The 18221-nt window shown below is 41.4% G+C and overlaps 1 protein-coding gene across 1 annotated transcript in view; it reads right to left on the bottom strand.

Moving 5' to 3' along the window:
- Nucleotides 1-3270: 3270 nt before the first annotated feature.
- Nucleotides 3271-18221, bottom strand: part of txk (TXK tyrosine kinase) — a 57177-nt gene continuing 42226 nt past the window's right edge. Inside the window, exons 10-15 of the mRNA XM_055636614.1 lie at nt 16796-16967; nt 14786-15002; nt 13239-13303; nt 11349-11467; nt 9978-10135; nt 3271-6854 (exon numbers count right to left, since the gene is read on the bottom strand). Coding sequence (XP_055492589.1) covers nt 6780-6854; nt 9978-10135; nt 11349-11467; nt 13239-13303; nt 14786-15002; nt 16796-16967 — 806 coding nt within the window. The 3' untranslated portion in view covers nt 3271-6779. The remainder of the gene's footprint in view (nt 6855-9977; nt 10136-11348; nt 11468-13238; nt 13304-14785; nt 15003-16795; nt 16968-18221) is intronic.

Raw genomic sequence — 18221 nt, 5'->3', positions numbered from 1 at the left:
TCAGTCCAGGCAGGGCTGTAGGTTAACTCAGCGAGACAGGCAGAGTTGAGCTGCATTTAGCGCTGGATTGAGCCTCCGAAGCCTCACGAGTGTGTGTGTGAGTGTACGCATGCGCGCGCGGCCGCCAAGAAATTGTGTCCCCCCTGTCGCCCGGTCCCCTCCATATTTTAATAGTGATTTCCGTGCCTGCCTTGGAGTGCAGTCGGCTGAGGGGGTTACCTTATAGAGATTTATAAATTCATGTTGGCCTTGGATAGGGTAGATGGTCATAGTCTTTTTTGTTCACAGGATAGGAGTCTAAAATGATAGTGGACAGGTAACGGGAAAGATTTAAAGGAGAGCTGAAGGGGGAAGTTTTTCACACAGAGCGTGGTGGGGATATGAAAACAGCAGCCCAAGGATGCAGTGGAGGCAGGTACACTTACAATACATGTCAACAAAATAGAGAGAGTACAGAGGAGATTTACTAGAATGTTGCTGGTTTCAGCAACTAAGTTATAAAGAAAGGTTGAACAAGTTAGGGCTTTATTCTTTGGAGCGCAGAAGGTTAAGGGGGGACTTGATAGAGGTTTTTAAAATGATGAGAGGGATAGACAGAGTTGACGTGGACAAGCTTTTCCCACTGAGAGTAGGGAAGATTCAAACAAGGGGACATGACTTGAGAATTAAGGGACTGAAGTTTAGGGGTAACATGAGGGGGAACGTCTTTACTCAGAGAGTGGTGGCTGTGTGGAATGAGCTTCCAGTGAGGGTGGTGGAGGCAGGTTCGTTTTTATCATTTAAAAATAAATTGGATAGTTATATGGACGGGAAAGGTATGGAGGGTTATGGTCTGAGCGCAGGTATATGGGACTAGGGGAGAATACGTGTTCGGCACGGACTAGAAGGGTCGAGATGGCCTGTTTCCGTGCTGTAATTGTTATATGGTTATATGGTTATATAAAAAAAATATTTGGACAGATTTGTGGATGGGAAAGATTTAAAATAGGTTATTGTGACCAGCTTAGGCAGGCACCTTGGTTAGCATGGACAAGTTGACCCATAGGACCTGTTTCCATATTGTGTAATTTTTATGCTTCTATGACTCGATGACAGAGGCATAGGTAAGGAAGTTTGGAGAGGATCTGAAGAAGAATTTTATTCACACAAATGGATGATTGTAATCTGGAATGCACTGCCTAAAAAGGTGATGGAGGTAGTTTCACCAAAAAAAACATAATTTTTGATGTCCTCTGACTAATTGATGAATAAAAACAAAAAAATCCATTTTACTTTTAAGCTTCAATTAGATCCCGGCGTACTTGTAATCCATTGGGTGATTTTGCCTTCATTTCTTTTCTTCATCTTTGGTCATCGGGTCATAAGTCATAGGAGTAGAATTAGGCCATTCGGCCCATCATGTCTACTCCGCCATTCAACCATGGCTGATCTATCCCTCCCTCCTAATCTCATTCATCTACCTTCTCCCCATAACCTCCAACACCTGGACTAATCAAGAATCTATCTATCCCTACCTTAAAAATATCCATTGACTTAGCCTTCACAGCCTTCTGTGGCAAAGAATTCCACAGATTCACCACCCTCTAAATAAATTTCTCCTCATCTCCTTCCTAAAAAACATCCTTTCATACTGAAGCTATGTCCTCTCTTCTCTATCTTCCCCCTCAGTTTCTTTAACACAAATCAACTGACAGGAAATGTACCTTGTGAACTGAATAGCAATGGAAACATGATGAGCGTCTGTACAGGAAATCGGAGGTTAACACCCACATATTTCTCATAGAAGCACATAAAGGTATGTAATGTTTATGTTTTTGCATTTTGCAATTGTGCCACCAACATTTACCATTGACAAAGATTATGGCTGAATTAAAATGCTGCAGCACCTTGGATCCTATCTGTAATATTTTTCATCCAATCCAACATGCATCACTCCACAAGATTCATGTTGGAGTGGATATATTTGGGATTTCTTCAGATAGTTCCTTTATCAGCTCTTACACTCTTTAAGTAGGACAGAGTAAATACTGTGACAGCTCCCCCTCCCTCAGATGCCAATCTGATCCCCATCACTGGCAGATAGGCCAGAAGAGATCCTCAGGGATCTGTGTTGGGTCCTTTGTTGTTTGTCATGTACACCAATGATCTGGATGAAGGTGTGGTAAATTGGATTAGTAAGTATGCAGATGATACCAAGATAGGGAGTGTTGTGGATAATGAAGAGGATTTCCAAAGTCTACAGAGTGATTTAGGCCATTTGGAAAAATGGGCTGAAAGATGGCAGATGGAGTTTAATGCTGATAAATGTGAGGTGCTACACCTTGGCAGGACAAATCAAAATAGGACGTACATGGTGAATGGTAGGGAATTGAAGAATATAGTTGAACAGAGGGATCTGGGTATAACCGTGCATAGTTCCTTGAAGGTGGAATCTCATATAGATAGGGTGGTAAAGAAAGCTTTTGGTATGCTAGCCTTTATAAATCAGAGCATTGAGTATAGAAGCTGGGATGTAATGTTAAAATTGTACAAGGCATTGGTGAGACCAAATCTGGAGTATGGTGTACAATTTTGGTTGCCCAATTATAGGAAGGATGTCAACAAAATAGAGAGAGTACAGAGGAGATTTACTAGAATGTTGCCTGGGTTTCAACAACTAAGTTACAGAGATAGGTTGAATAAGTTAGGTCTTTATTCTCTGGAGCGCAGAAGGTTAAGGGGAGACCTGATAGAGGTCTTTAAAATGATGAGAGGGATAGACAGAGTTGATGTGGACAAGCTTTTCCCTTTGAGAATAGGGAAGATTCAAACAAGAGGACATGACTTCAGAATTAAGGGACAGAAGTTTAGGGGTAATATGAGGGGGAACTTCTTTACTCAGAGAGTGGTAGCGGTGTGGAATGAGCTTCCAGTGGAAGTGGTGGAGGCAGGTTCATTGGTATAATTTAAAAATAAATTGGATAGACATATGGTTGAGAAGGGAATGGAGGGTTATGGTATGAGTGCAGGCAGGTGGGACTAAGGGGAAAAAAAGTTGTTCGGCACGGACTTGTAGGGCCGAGATGGCCTGTTTCCGTGCTGTAATTGTTATATGGTTATATGGTTATAAGAAGGAACTGCAGATGCTGGAAAATCGAAGGTACACAAAAATACTGGAGAAACTCAGCGGGTGCAGCAGCATCTATGGAGGGCAACGTTTCGGGCCGAAACCCTGTCTGAAGAAGGGTTTAGGCCCGAAACGTTGCCTTTTTCCTTCGCTCCATAGATGCTGCTGCACCCGCTGAGTTTCTCCAGCATTTTTGTGTACCTGCCATTTATTATTATTTCCTCATTTCCCTAACCCCAAAACACAGCAAAAATATTTCTGCACAAACAACAACTTTATTTGAACAAAGAGGAATCTTAGGACCAGCCTTCATTATCTATACATTTGATTGAACAGAATAAACATCTCAATAGAATTCCTTGCAATTATGCCACATCTTCACATCTACACTGGATATAAAACTTACAAATACTTCACACATGTTTCAGGCACAATTCATTATCTACAGAGTCACTAAAAATCTCATCAAATGATAAAAAATAATCTCTATTACATGTTAATAACTTTTCTTTGCTGTTATAGGATACACATACAAAATTTAAACTGCTTAAGCAGAGTATATTATTAAACAGATGGCCGTGATGCAGACTGGGATCTGTGGTCTGCAGTAGGTGTGTGCAACCACCCTGACTAAACCAGGAAAATATTTTATTTGTCGTCTTCTAACCTGGTAGAGGCTACTGAAGAATGCATTGCTCTGAGCTGCCTCAGACCTTCCATTCACAAACCCAACCGAGACACATGGTCTGCCTCAGCTGCCACTCAAAGATATTTTGCCAGGAAATCTCAGAGCAATGGGATTCATGTGATGGATCATTTTGCTGGTGTTTGGAGGTGGAGGGAAGAGGTCATTGAAGCTAAGGAGAGGGTGGGCGAGCCCAGGGATCAAGCCAGTCAGCAGTATTGAGGAAAGGAGGATCGTCTTGGGGAATGTTGAAATTCAAAATAGCCTGGAAGCACTTCCACACAAATTGTTGAAAGTTCAGCAAACAATTAGGAGGATGAATGCTTTGTTGGTTTTTAATTCGCAAGAGGATTTGAATATACAAGGTCTTACGGCAATTAAACAGGGATCTGGTAAGACCACACTTAGAATGCTGAACATAATTTTGATTTCCTCTGCAAAAATAATATAAACTTTCCATGGAGGGGGTTGCAGTGAGATGTGACAGGCCTGGTTCAAGTGATGGTGGGTTGCTATACGAGGGGACCAGGCCTGTATTCTTGACAATTTGCAAGAATGAGAAGGGCTAATGACAAAAGGGCTCAACAGGTTGGATGCAAGGAGTATGATTCCTTTGGCTGCAGTAGGTTAATTAGGCCTGATGTGGAATTACTTCACTGAGGTGTTGAATTATTTGAATTCTAAAAGCCTGCGGTAGCTCATATGTGGTTCATTCAAAGCAGAGATTGATAGTTTTCTGGACAATAGGGGAATGGAGGGAAAGTGGGAAAGGAGAGGTAGAAGATCAGACATGAGACTGACAAATGGCAGTGCAGTCCACAATGGGACAAAGACTAACCCCTGCTGCTGTTTCTGATGATGTGTTCTTATCAGGAACAACACCAGGAGAGAAATGAGGACCATTCTTCTAAACTTTAATGAATATACTCACAAACTAATTATCCTCTCATGACAGGTTCTCAGAGCTGCAAATCTCTCAGGAAGGCTCTGGAGGATGATGAGGGGAATAGAAATGAAATAAGAACATATGGGGAATATGTAGTGTTGATGCACAGTCTTTTACACAGAGTAGGGGAAAACAAAAAGGTTTAAGGTAAGAGTGGAAAGATTATTCGGAACCTGAGGGGCAACTTTAATTTCCACACAGAGGATGGTAGGTATACGGAACGAGCTGCTAGAGGAGATAGTTGAGACAGTTACCATAACAACATTTAAAAGACATTCGGACAATTACATGGATAGGAAAGGTTTAGAGGGATATGGGCCAAATGCGGGCAGGGAGGACCAGTATAGATGGGGCATCTTGGTCGGCAAGGACAAGTTGGTATGAATTGCCTGTTTCTCTGCTGTATGAGTCTCTGACCCAAGACAAACAACTCAGGCCAATGTGGTCAGAAAGTGAATAACACCATCATTTGTGTCCCTGCTGTGGAAGTCCCAACAATTTGCAAGACAACACAATACCAAGATGCATTTCATATCTGGTGCCATTTGACCCAAAGGTAATACAGTAGCAACTGCCAGACTCTTGGCTTCAATCCCACGGCACTGAAGAGAACAGTACTAGGCTTTGAATTTACAGGCATACAAATATTTCTGAATAATTCTAAACATTAGGAAAATTTAAAAACTGATCAAAAATATCAGACTATTAAAATTCTACCCATAAAATCTACAACACTTAGAATACTTTGAAGTGTGTTTACAAATATAATAGAAAAAATCGAACAATATTGTCACCTTAATCTACCATGCCTGTTTCTTCAACTGGATTTGCTAGCAAAGGGGCTGGAGCATTGTTGCAAGTTCAAGCTGCCTTGCTGGGCACAGTAAGGAGTCCAGTGTCACATCATTGTTGGGAAAGTGACAGTTATCATCTCGCAGAAAATTTGAAGTCACACACACACACGCTTTGGAAACCCTAAACTTGCTGTGATTTACACAGGAAAATGCCAGCATTTCCCCACAAAATCCAGACTATGCATTCATGTCAACGAATACAACCTAATTGTGGGACAAGCTCACTTCAGTCCTAAAATGCTCCTCTTTCACCAGAAAGTTAATAAAATAAACGTGCATTAACTTAAGCCCATGTATGTTTTAACAAAACTTAAGCACAAGTTTCTGTTCTTTTACATATCCAAAAATTTCCATTTTAACGAATGAATGTTTCAAAACTTCTTTTTGATTTGCTGTAGTGAACTTGTTCCTGGTCTTTCTGATTAATGACACCATTTTTGTGGTATTAGCCAGAAGGAACAATGTGAAGATGAGAGGGTACACAAAAATGCTGGAGAAACTCAGCGGGTGCAGCAGCATCTATGGAGCGAAGGAAATAGGCAACGTTTCGGGCCGATCAACGTAAAGATGAGCATTTCCAAATTAAGCACTTTGCACTACTACTTTTAATGTTGTGCTCTCTAATTTGTACTCATTTGTGATTGTAGTTATCACAATTAGCACATCTAAATGTAATCTTATCAAGTTCAATAAAGTCCTGCTTTATCAGCTTAAAATGATTAGTAACTATGTGATGCACCGGTAACTGTGATAACTTTAAAGAATCACACTGATGGCCATTTCAAAAGATAGCTAGGTAACCGTAACACATACTAACAGCACAAAGCAATTCCAATAGAAATATGAATATAAATATACCTGTAACTTAGATAGTATTTGAACCATATGTATCTCTTTGGAATTTATTTTACACAAATATAGTATAATAAACAAAAATAACAGTTAATACATTTTAACAAGATTTTCTAATATCTTTTCCTGAATATTTCTTTAATATTGCATTTGAATGCTTGCCAAACTGATGGGAGAATGAAAGATAACCTTCCAGAGATTCGAAGCACTTGTTTTTTGTAGCAGAATGTTTGAGGTAAAGTATCAATAGATGCAACACCTTGCTTGGAATGTTTTCTGAGGATTCTCAATATTTTATCATTTAAATCCAGCATTTTGAGCGTGTAGGAAGCTTTTTTAATTATGATCATTCACAGCAACCTCATTGATTGAGTCCAATAATTCATGAAAGCTTGGTCGCCCATCTGGTTTCTGAAAAATGGTTGGAAAATGTGTTAGAGTGATGAGTATCATCTGTACAGAAACTGCTCTGTAGTTTTCATTGGTACTGGCCCCATTTCAAAGCCAAAGTCCTTGTATTATTCAGAGCTGCCCAAATGACTCCCTGCCACTCTGCATTGGATTTATATTATCAGGAAGAGAACAAATGTACTGGAGAAGCAGATTATTAGAGAAGACCCACTTTCTGGTTAATACATACCCTAATTTGGCAACAGCTTTGGAGAACATGGATAGGTGACGTTTCAAGTCGGGACCCTTCTTCAGACTGACTTGAGTCTGAAAAAGGGTCCTGACCCGAACCATCACCTATCCATGTTCTCCAGAGATGCTCCTGTACCTGACTCGCTTAAGGGCTTGTCCCACTTACCTGTCCTTGGCACGCAAATTACACGACCTCGTGGTCACGTTGAGGCGCACAGGGCCGGTCCCACTGAGAAGCGCGGAGGGGTATGTAGTTGTGCGCGACATCGCGCGGGGCTCCAAAATGTTTGTAGTGAACAAAATCTTCGCGCGCCAACAGCCTGTCGCGTAACTGACGGCCAAAGTGGGACAGGCCCAAGACCCTGGCGCGACGCAACGTCTCACCTTCAACAGCAGCAGAAGCAGGCAAACGATCGCCGAACTCGGCCTGGGGCTCACGGCCGTTGTGGTCCGGATCCGCCCCCACTTCTACTCCCAGAGCGGTGGGCCAAGAAAATTGAAGATAGACACAAAATGCAGGAGTAAAGGGCCTGTCCCACTTACGTGTCCTTGGCATGCAAATGTGCGCGACCTCGTTGTCTCGTTGAGCTGCGACAGTCCCGCGAAGGTCGTGAGCGATTACATGCGTACGCACAGCTGCCTGGAGCGTGTGACATCATTTGAAGATGGACACAAAGCTGGAGTAACTCAGCGGGACCGGTAGCATCTCTGGACAGAAGCAATGGGTGACGTTTCGTGTCGAGACTCTTCTTCAGTCTGAAAAGAAAGGTCTTGACCCAAAACGTCACCCATTGCTTCTCTCCAGAGATGCTGCCGGTCCCGCTGAGTTACTCCAGCATTTTGTGTCCATCTTCAATTTTTTTGGCCCCGCTCTGGGAGTAGAAGTGGGGGCGGATCTGGACCACAACGGCTGTGAGCCTCAGGCCGAGTCCGGCAATCGTTTGCCTGCTTCTGCTGCTGTTGGAGGTGAGATGTTGCGTCGTGCCAGGGTCTTGGGCCTGTCCCACTTTGGCCGTCAGTTACACAACAGGCCGTTGGTGCGCGAAGATTTCGTTTACTACAAAAATGTCGGAGCCTCGCGCAATGTCTCGCACAACTCCATACCCTCCCGCGCTTCTAAGTGGGACCGGCCCCGCGCGGCCATACGATACCCTGCGCCTCAACGCCACCACGAGGTCGCGTAATTTCCATGCCAAGGACACGTAAGTGGGACAGGCCCTTTAGTCACTCCAACACTTTGTGTCCTTTTGTGTAAGGACCAGCCTCTGCAATTCCTTGTTTCTGCCATTACATTTCTTGCGTTTTTAAACATGCATGATGTTAAAGAAACAATGAACACAAAAAATGCCCTCTGCTGTAGCAACTGCTATGGATAGAGTTATTCAAATAAAGCAACATTTCATGATCAAAAGGCTACAGTTGCGCAAAATTCATAAGAATGATCACTTGGGTGGCGGAAACATTAAAATATTTGACCCCAACTAAATTGTCAATGCACTTGTCAGTAGTAACAGATATCTTTTCAATTAGTCTCAACACTGTTGCTGTATCATGATTTACACAAACTGGTGAGATTAGCACCAAAGCTTTGGAGGATATTTGATTGTTTAATGTATAGTGCATGCTTTATATTCATAAAATTATTGTGCTATAACAATTATATTTAATAAATGTTTAAGGTCCCAAATTCTATGGGAACACGTTCATTGGCATATACTCAGGAAGTGTAGAAATCCCCAAACTACGAATTCCACCACCTTTAACTTGTAGGAAAAGGCTGTGCTATGAACCATCCTATATCAATGTTTCTTCAAGGCCCCAACATCACCCACACACTCAACTCCAGTCTATACACCTGTCGGTGTTCCAGAGATGCAGAAAACCATGATGGTGCTGTGTGGAGTTTGTATGTTCTCCCTGTCACTGCTTCTGTTTTCTCCGGGTGCTCCGGTTTCCTCCTAATGATGCGCAGGGTTTGTAGGTTATTTGGCCTCTGTAACTGACCCTAGTATGTAAGCAATGGATGAGAAAGTGGGATAACATTGAACTCGTGTGAAAGTGATCAATGGTGAACATGGTGGACCGAAGGGTCTGTTTCTATGCTGTACCTCTAAACTAAACTAAATATTACCATGAGAAGATTTTAAAAGGCCTGACGAAAATCGGTGTTTTTCAATGGAAATATTCGGCTTCCACAGGAAGATAATCGATGCTCTTTCAGATTGATCAGCTTTTTTGTTAATGTTTTAGGTTTTTATTAGGACACCAAGGGAAGACATGATCCCCTTTTCCGGGGTTACGTCCGTGCCCGGGTGGGATTAGAAAGGGAATACGCCCTGTCTGTGGGCACCCTGAGGGAGTTCCGGGACCGCTGGGCTCCGCAGGGTGTTGAATGTATCCTCAATAAGGATTGTATCATAATTGTATAGTAGTTTATTACGGATATATGTTTGTATTGTATTTATGGTGGTGGGTTCTGGCTTGTTTTATTGTAGTGTAAATATTATTTTTTAATAATTGAATAAATTTTTTGAAAAAAAAAAAAAAAGGGAAGACATGAGCTCTTAACTGATATCACTAAATCTCACTAGAGGCTTCAGCAAAATGTCCCTCCATAAGTACATGAGCGGCTGATGATGAATGAACTGCCTTTGTTACTTTTAATGGGTATAACTCAAGCAAAACTGGATAGTCCCCTCAACTTCCAGATCCTTCCTGTGGAAATTCCTCATCCACCTCATCTAAACACAAGACGTTATAGTGCCATAATATGCATAATTGTTTGCAATATTTGACATAAAAGGAAACTCAGTGAAACAATTTTGATTGAAATGAAGATATCCTCCTGTCACAATGATGAAAGCAGCACAAGTAGACGCGATTGGGACGAACCTCGTGCCAGCAGCTGTACATGACCTGGAACACCACGGGCGATGCGTGGGATGGTCGGTAAAGCCGTTCTCCTCGAGATATCTCATCAACAACCTCAGCATTCGATTTGTTCTCAAAGGGCATCCTACCCTCAGTAAAAACTTCCCACATCAGAACACCTGAAGAGAAAAGACATAGAAACCAGGGATCAACAGAGAGTTATCCAAATGGAGGCAGGAGTCTGGAAATTGACTTCCTTTAGGTCCTTTGCGTCCTGACCTGCAGGGCTGAGGCAAAGAAAGTTCCTCTCACATCTGTTGCAAATTCATTACAGGGACTGTAACAACACTCATTATGGGTTTGAGTTAAGCTGAGTCACAATTATATACTCATAATTGTTTCTGTGGCATTCAGTAGTGGCTGTTTTAATCTATTTATTATGTATTAAATAGGGTTACCTATTTATGAGGTCAAAAACATTTTTTTCCAATCCACCCTTAGAAATTAGTCCAGTAATGTGGGAAACAGGGTGGCACAGCGGTCGAGTTGCTGCCTCACAGCTCCAGAGACCCAGGTTCGCTTCTGACTACGGATGCTGTCTGTATGGAGTTTGTATGTTGTCCCTGTGACCGCGTGGGTTTCCCCGCAGGTTCTCCAGTTTCCACCCATGCTCCAAACAAGTACAGGTTAGAATTATATATTATATGCTTAACATTGATCTGCTGAGTTGGCAATTTAGATGAACATTGATCTGCGTTACCAATTGCCTGATCACCTAGATATGCCGAGTGCCAAAAATGATCATCAGTAGCTTTCTTTCAACCTTACTCTCAGCTCATTAGATATCACACAGAGAAAACAGGACAAACAACCCGTTCTTTATGGTATTCATGACTTTCTTTTGTATTTTGCACTTTTTTGTTAAAATGTAGGAGTATGGGGCACAGGAGGATGAGGGTTGATCTTATAAAGGTGTACAAGATCATAAGTAATGTCATAAGTGATATGAACAGAATTAGATCATTTGGCCCTAATAGATAGGGAAAATGTATTTTATCATGAGTTGGGGAATCAAGAACCAGATGATAAAGTTTTAAGGAGAGGGGGGAAAAGAGATAGCAACCTGAGGAGCAACTAATTTACACATAGGGTGATAGGTGTATGGAGCAAGCTGCCGGAGGAGGTAGTTGAGGCAGGTATTATCACTATATTTAGGTACAATGGATAGAATAGGTTTAGAGAGATATGGACCAAGCACAGGCAGATGGTACATGGGACATGTTGGGCGACGTGGGCAAGTTGGGACAAAGGGCCTGTTTCCACACTGTATACTCTATGACTCTCTAAACATGATCAGCCACAAGCTCAATGAATAAGCAGAAATTATTTTACCGAATGACCAGACATCTGATTTACTGCTGAATTTAGAAAAGTGGAAGACCTCAGGTGGTGACCATTTCACAGGAAATTTGGAGCCGGTTGAGCTGGTGTACTCATCATCAAGAACGTACCTGGAAAATAATCACCCTGGATTTTAAACATACATTTTACAGGAACCCAATTACTTCACCATTATGGTTAATGATTGAAACTCCAAGCATTAGTTTTCAAACAATACATGTTTTTAAATTGCTGTGCCTTTAAGTTCATAGAACTTAAATTAGCCAATGTTTAACAGAGCCGAGTCATTACAAGCTGTGAAAGTTATTCACATTGTTAAACTCCTTTTTCACAAACTCTTCTGGGCTTTTGAAGCAACTACTAACGTTACAGAAGACAACATGAAGAATCCCCTGGAAACTCATTCCCAAAACATCCAATGTCCTTTGCCCACCTATTTATATTCCGCAGTAGGCTTGTGGCATATTTCATGCTATCTGGTGCAGAGGTCACTTCCTTTGCCAAATATGGCAATGCAGCACCTCATATTCCGTTTGGGGAGTCTGCACCCCCGGGGCATGAACATCGAATTCTCCCAATTTTGTTAGTCCTTGCTGTCTCCTCCCCTTCCTCAGCTCCCCTGCTGTCTCCTCCCACCCTCCAGCCTTCTGGCTACTCCTCCTTTTCCCTTTCTTGTCCCCACCTACCCCCACCCCTGATCAGTCTGAAGAAGGGTTTTGGCCCGAAACGTTGCCTATTTCCTTCGCTCCATAGATGCTGCTGCACCCGCTGAGTTTCTCCAGCTTTTCTGTGTAACCTTCGATTCTCCAGCATCTGCAGTTCCCTCTTAAACACATGGCAATGCAGTCTTCTCTTTGTACTAATTAGCAATGCACCATTATTGATCTGGTTTTTTCCCTTGAAATTAAGATTCCCATCAAGCTTAATAATTCGATTTTGTAATGAATAGCAGTTTAAATTTGACATTCATATTCTAAGTTCATAATAGTTGATATTCAAAGTTCACGAATGCACTACAATGAATAACTATTTCCTTTTGGTAAGAGAGTGCTGAGACGCCTCTCAGGAAAGGGGCTTTTCAAAATAACATCCGGTCTATAACTTTCTGCATCTGCACCTACATTCACAAACACATACCACAACAGAGACATTAACAAAATGTAGACTGGTGATTACATGCACGGCATTGAGAAAATGTACTTTATTATGGATAAAGAACTGCAACAGCATCTATTTATGAGGCATCTTTAGTATAGTGAAACCATCCCAAAATGTTTCACTGAAACACTTTTGAACAAAATGCACGTGCACTTAATGTCCATCACATTTGACTCCTTATAATAAGTTTCCAGCATAAATGTTTCCTGTGACCATGTGATTCATTACGTGCTCTGACCCCCAAGCCCACATGTTTTGGTGTAGTTAACTTTATAGGTCAATATTTTACTAATTGCTTTTAACCAAAATTAATTTTGTGCTTTTAACAGTTACAAAGCATTTGAGTGACCCAAAGAGTTACAAACTGATGCGGGTACCTGATTTGTAACAATGGTGAATTTTGATATGTTAATGATTTCCCATATCAAGAATTATTTTTCAACATTTTTAGCAAGATAAATGTATATATTATTAAGCCATTTTTATCAAAAGGATAAAATGACACATGGAATACATTGTCCAGAGATATTAAATATACCTGGAAGAGAACAATGGTCCTATCTTATGCTTCTGAATGCTTTAAAACTTGCACTTTTGGGGATTCTTGGAGAGATTATTCCCTATCAATGACTCCAGCAGCAACATTAAATAGTAAGAAGGTGGTAAGTAGCTCAATAAGAATGCAAACTTTAGTCAGAATTGTGAATCAGCTAAACAACTTACCTTGCCATTCCAAAATCGGAAACCTTCACCACATTCTTGTCACTGACCAAACAATTCCTTGCAGCCTGGTTACAAGAAAACATTAGAAAGTGAATTTCATAGTTTCTAACAGATTGGTTATAAATTTATGACCCAATTTGATGGACTCACAAAGGATTTTTGGAAGTGAGGCTTGAAGTTGAAAGGTGCAACACTGCTAAAGGTATGGGGAAAGGAGATGGAACCTATTGACAAGCTGAGCTTTGGAGCAGGTGCAAGGAGAGGGACTAGAGGGAGATTAATTCAGGAAAAATGCTTTGGGAGAATTATGAACAAGTTGGCACCTGGTGAGAACTATTTAATGTGGCACGTTGGCACAGCGGTAGGGTTGCTGCCTTACAGTGCCGGAGACCCAGGGTCGATCCTGACTATGGGTGCTGTCTGTATGGAGTTTTTACCCTCTCCCTGTGAATGCGTGGGTTTTCCCCGGGTGCTCCGTTTTCCTCCACATTAAAACAGCTTACAGGTTTGTAGGTTAACTATCTTCAGTTTGTTTGCACGTGTGTCAGACGATGTAGCTTGCTGTTGGCTTCTGTCATCGTCCAACATGTTGACAGAATTGTCACCCGACACGTCACAGAGTCCATCACGTCGTCACTTCCAGGGATCGCCAGGAGGAGGCTACTGTCATGATCCCCAATATCTTCAGTAAAGATTATAAATAGTCCCTAGTGTGTGTGTAGGATTGTGTTAGTGTACGCTGGTTAGAGTGGACTCAGTGGGATTGTGTTAGTGTACGCTGGTTAGCGTGGACCTCAGTGGCCAAAAGGCCTGTTTCCATGCTGAATCTCTAGAATAAACTAAACTAAACTAAGCTAGATGTGATACTCTTGTTGGATATATCACCTACAACCATTGATTTATTTATTTATTTTTTAATTTTATGAGAAGCAATGTACATACACATCTTAATCACAATATGCAACATAGGGGTCCAAATGACAAATACATTGAATTGAATTGAATTACATTTCCTGTACAACTTCTTTTTTTTCAAACTTTAAGCTATAATAGAAAAAGAGAAAGGAAAAGAGAGAAAGAAGCAAAGAGTGAGGATAGTAGTGGAGTGTAGTCCGCAGTAGTTGGCGTTAAGTGAATGATACTGGTTTAGTAGACTGCGTGCTTGAGAATGTGGGAAGAAAAAGGCCCCACAGAAAAGGGGGCCTTGAGAAACGAAAAAGAAAATAAGTAAGGAATCTAAAAAAGGTAAGGCTAAGCAAGAAGGAAAGGGAATGTACCTAATTCCTGACGATTCACACCCATCACCTAATTCTAATTATCGAATAAATAATTATTTTCCAGGGTTGTGTTGCACCATATTACACCCGTAACAAATTAATGAAAGGTGACCATACTCTTAAGAATTGCTCTTGTTTTCCTGCTAGAACAAGTCTCATTTCCTCAAGATGTAGTATTTCCGACACCATTGATATTTCTTAATGCCATCCTAGTAAATTGCTAGTTTAAACTCCACTGCCCCAGGTTTTGATTGTTGAGAGAAATCTTACCAAGTCCCGGTGAATGAAGTGGTTCCTCTCAAGATATGCCATCCCTTCACACACATCCTCACAAATACCTAATAAGACATCTTTGTTCAGTCGGCCTTGTCTCTGTCGCAGGTAATTGAGTAGGCAGCCATTCTCCATGAACTCAGTAACTATACAGATTGGCTTCTGCTGTGTGCAAACTCCATAAAGTTGAACCAGGTTTGGGTGAGACAATCTCCTGTGGAAGGAAAGAAGTACGTGAGTAGCCAATTACATTATTGGATTAGGGGGTAAAATGTAAAATCCACATAGCCCTGTTAACACGTGGGATTATTTTGAATCGGAATATCCAAGACTTTATATCAAAGATTGCTGGAAATATTTAGCTGGTCAGGCTGTATCTGTGGAGATGGAAACAGAACTAATGTTTGAGGTTGACAACCATTCATCAGAGCCTTTTGAGCTGTTAATTCTGTTTCTCTCTGCATGTATTGCTTCATCCGATGAGGTTTTCCATAATTTTCTATTTCATTTTGGGATTCCAGACAGTTTTTGAAAAATTTTGAATGTTTTATTTTAAATTGGTGAGAGCAGTTATGAATTGTGACACTGGTATCTGTATATATTTATTTGATGCGATCTAATGCATTTACACCAAAAAAACATTATTTATCTGTAAGAGTCATAGTCATACATCAGGGAAATGGGCCCTTCAGCCCATAATGTCTGTACTCACCTTTTTTACCCATCTAAACTAATTCCATTTGCTTGCATTAGGACCATATCCTTCCATACCATGACTATTTCATTGCCTGTTTAATTGCCTCTTAAACATAATAATTGTATTTAATTCCGCCTCCTCTCTGACAGCAAGTTCCAGATATCAACCTATGTATAAATAAAATACCTCTCCGATCCCCTTTAAAACTTTCCTCTCATCTGAAGTCTCAGATCTCTTGTTTGTGATACTCCTACCCAGGGAAAAAAAGATTATCTACCCTATTGATGCCTCTCATAATCTTATATACCTCCATCAGGTTACCCCTTCATGCTAAAGAAAACAGGCCCTGCCTATAAAATCTCTCTCTGTAATTACAGTCGCCAATCCAGGAGAAACCATGATGAATCTCCTTTAGCCTCTTTCCAGTACAGTCATGTCCTTCCTATAGTGTGGTGACAAGGACTACAATCTTCCGTGAACCAACCCTTATATTCTATTCCCTGACCTAAGCAGCCAACATGTAACCTCCAGCTTCAGGAACAGCTTTTCCCCAACAACCATCAGGCCATTGCACACTAATAACCCAAGCTCAACTCCCAACTGCAGATTGCCTTGGTTGCATTTGGGATTTGTTCTGGGCTTTTTTTTGCACTATGTTGGCTTTTTTTAATTTATTGAACTTCACTTCACTATTGTTAAACACATACAGTGTTTAAAAAACCTGTCATGCTGCTGCAAGTAAAGGTTTCGGCCCGAAACGTTGCCTATTTCCTTCGCTCCATAGATGCTGCTGCACCCGCTGAGTTTCTCCAGAATGTCATTATTATTGATTGGTTGTTGCCATATTTCTTCACAACCCTAATGACCGGTATTGCCACCTTCAGGGGACTGTGGACTTTTACCCAGAAGTCTCGCTGTTCATCTAATTCCTTAATGCCCTACCATTGACTTCAAATGTGTTAGCCCTCTTTGACATCCCAAAATGCACCACTACACAATAATGGAGATGTATGATAATGGATGTTTACAGGATGGCTTCTTGTCAATTCCTTCCACTTTCAGGTTTTCCTCATTTTCTAGTCCTGAAGCAGCAAAACATTTTTAGCTTCTGAATGCAATCTGCCCTAACTAGAAAAACTGGGAATTCCAATAGAAATAAATGTGATAATTGTCTGATATCAGAGGATTGTTCAAGGTCAGTAACATGTGGATTGATTTTCTGCACTAAGTGAATCTCCATGCCTATGTCTTTTAAAAAAAAAACCCACACAAGTACCCACTGCTCTTTCTATATGATCAACAGCACTTACATCATGACCTTAGCTTCCTCAATAAAATCCTCTTCTGACATGGAACCTTCAAAAACAGTTTTGATTGCTACTTTATGTGTTGCTCTCCATTTTCCGAGACGCACCATCCCAAACTGGCCGCTCCCCAGCTCCTTCATGAAAGTCAGTTCCGACGTGTTGATTTCCCACTTTTCTGTGGAGGAAAAAAAATCAGCTATATTGGTCAGCATGGAAATGTTTCATCCAGATTCATCAATTAAAATATGAAATAGGCCCACACAATCAACAAATGAAAGTGGAAAGGCTCAGAGATGGTGTGGTCGAGGATAGAATCATATGGCACAGAAACAGGCCCTTCAGCCCAGCTCATCCATGCCAACCAAGATGCTCCATCTAAACTCGACCCATTTTCCTGTGTTTGGCCCATATCCCTTTATGAATGCCAGGCCTCTGAACATCAACGTGTCTTTCTCACTCTTCTGCTGGAAGGGCTGCGACTCTTTTGCTTAAGTTACAACAGATGAGCTGGAGAATCCAAGTGGATCTTCAACCTGTAACTCTTCAACACCTCTTCAAATGAAACGTCGAATAATCTTTATGAAAATTAAAGGGGGAGATTTTCCCATTCGTGTGTTTGCCTGAGAAAAATGATTAGAAGATAAACAAGGGTGGTGGTGTGAAGTGGTAAAACCCGCCCATAAAGGAGCTGCAACTGGCTGCCTGTTCCTTGTGGTCTGCTGTTTGTGTGCCCCATCTTAAACTAACATGAAGTTTGGTTTAGAGACACAGCATGGAAATAAGCCCTTCAGCCCATTGAATCCATGCCAACCATCAATTGCTCGTTTATGTTGTCCCATTTCTCATCCACTCCCTACACACCCGGGGCAACTTACAGAGGCAACAGATGTGTCACTGTGGAGGCAGGCCAGCCTATACACTACCCTTTTCAAGCACAATGCAGATTATCTGAAAGCCACATCACAGTAGAGCAGTGGAATATATTAATTAAAAGATACAGAATGGAAACAGGCCCTTCAGCCCACCGAGTCCACAACAACCTGTTCATACTAGTTCTGTGTTTTACCACCGTCTCATCCACTCCTTAAACACTAGGGGCAATTTACGGAGGCCAATGAACCTACAAACTTGTGTGTCTTTGTAACGTGGGAGGAAACGGGAGGAAAGCCATGTGGTCACAGGGAGGATTTGCTAACTCCACACAGAGAGCACCCAGGGTCACGCTCTATCAGCTGCTCCATTGTGCCTCCCGTTAGTTAACTCTTAATTCTTCCCGTCTCATATTTTATATTTACTGTCTTAATACCAGGAGAAATGAGATTTAGGATATTTATATGTACACGCATGCACACACACACACACACACACACACACACACACACACACACACACACACACACACACACACACACACACACACACACACACA

Source organism: Leucoraja erinacea, chromosome 1 (assembly GCF_028641065.1).
Source record: "Leucoraja erinacea ecotype New England chromosome 1, Leri_hhj_1, whole genome shotgun sequence".
Lineage (NCBI taxonomy): Eukaryota > Metazoa > Chordata > Chondrichthyes > Rajiformes > Rajidae > Leucoraja > Leucoraja erinaceus.
The sequence above is the reverse complement of the archived record's forward strand: the minus strand, read 5'-3'. Positions and strand labels throughout refer to the sequence as shown.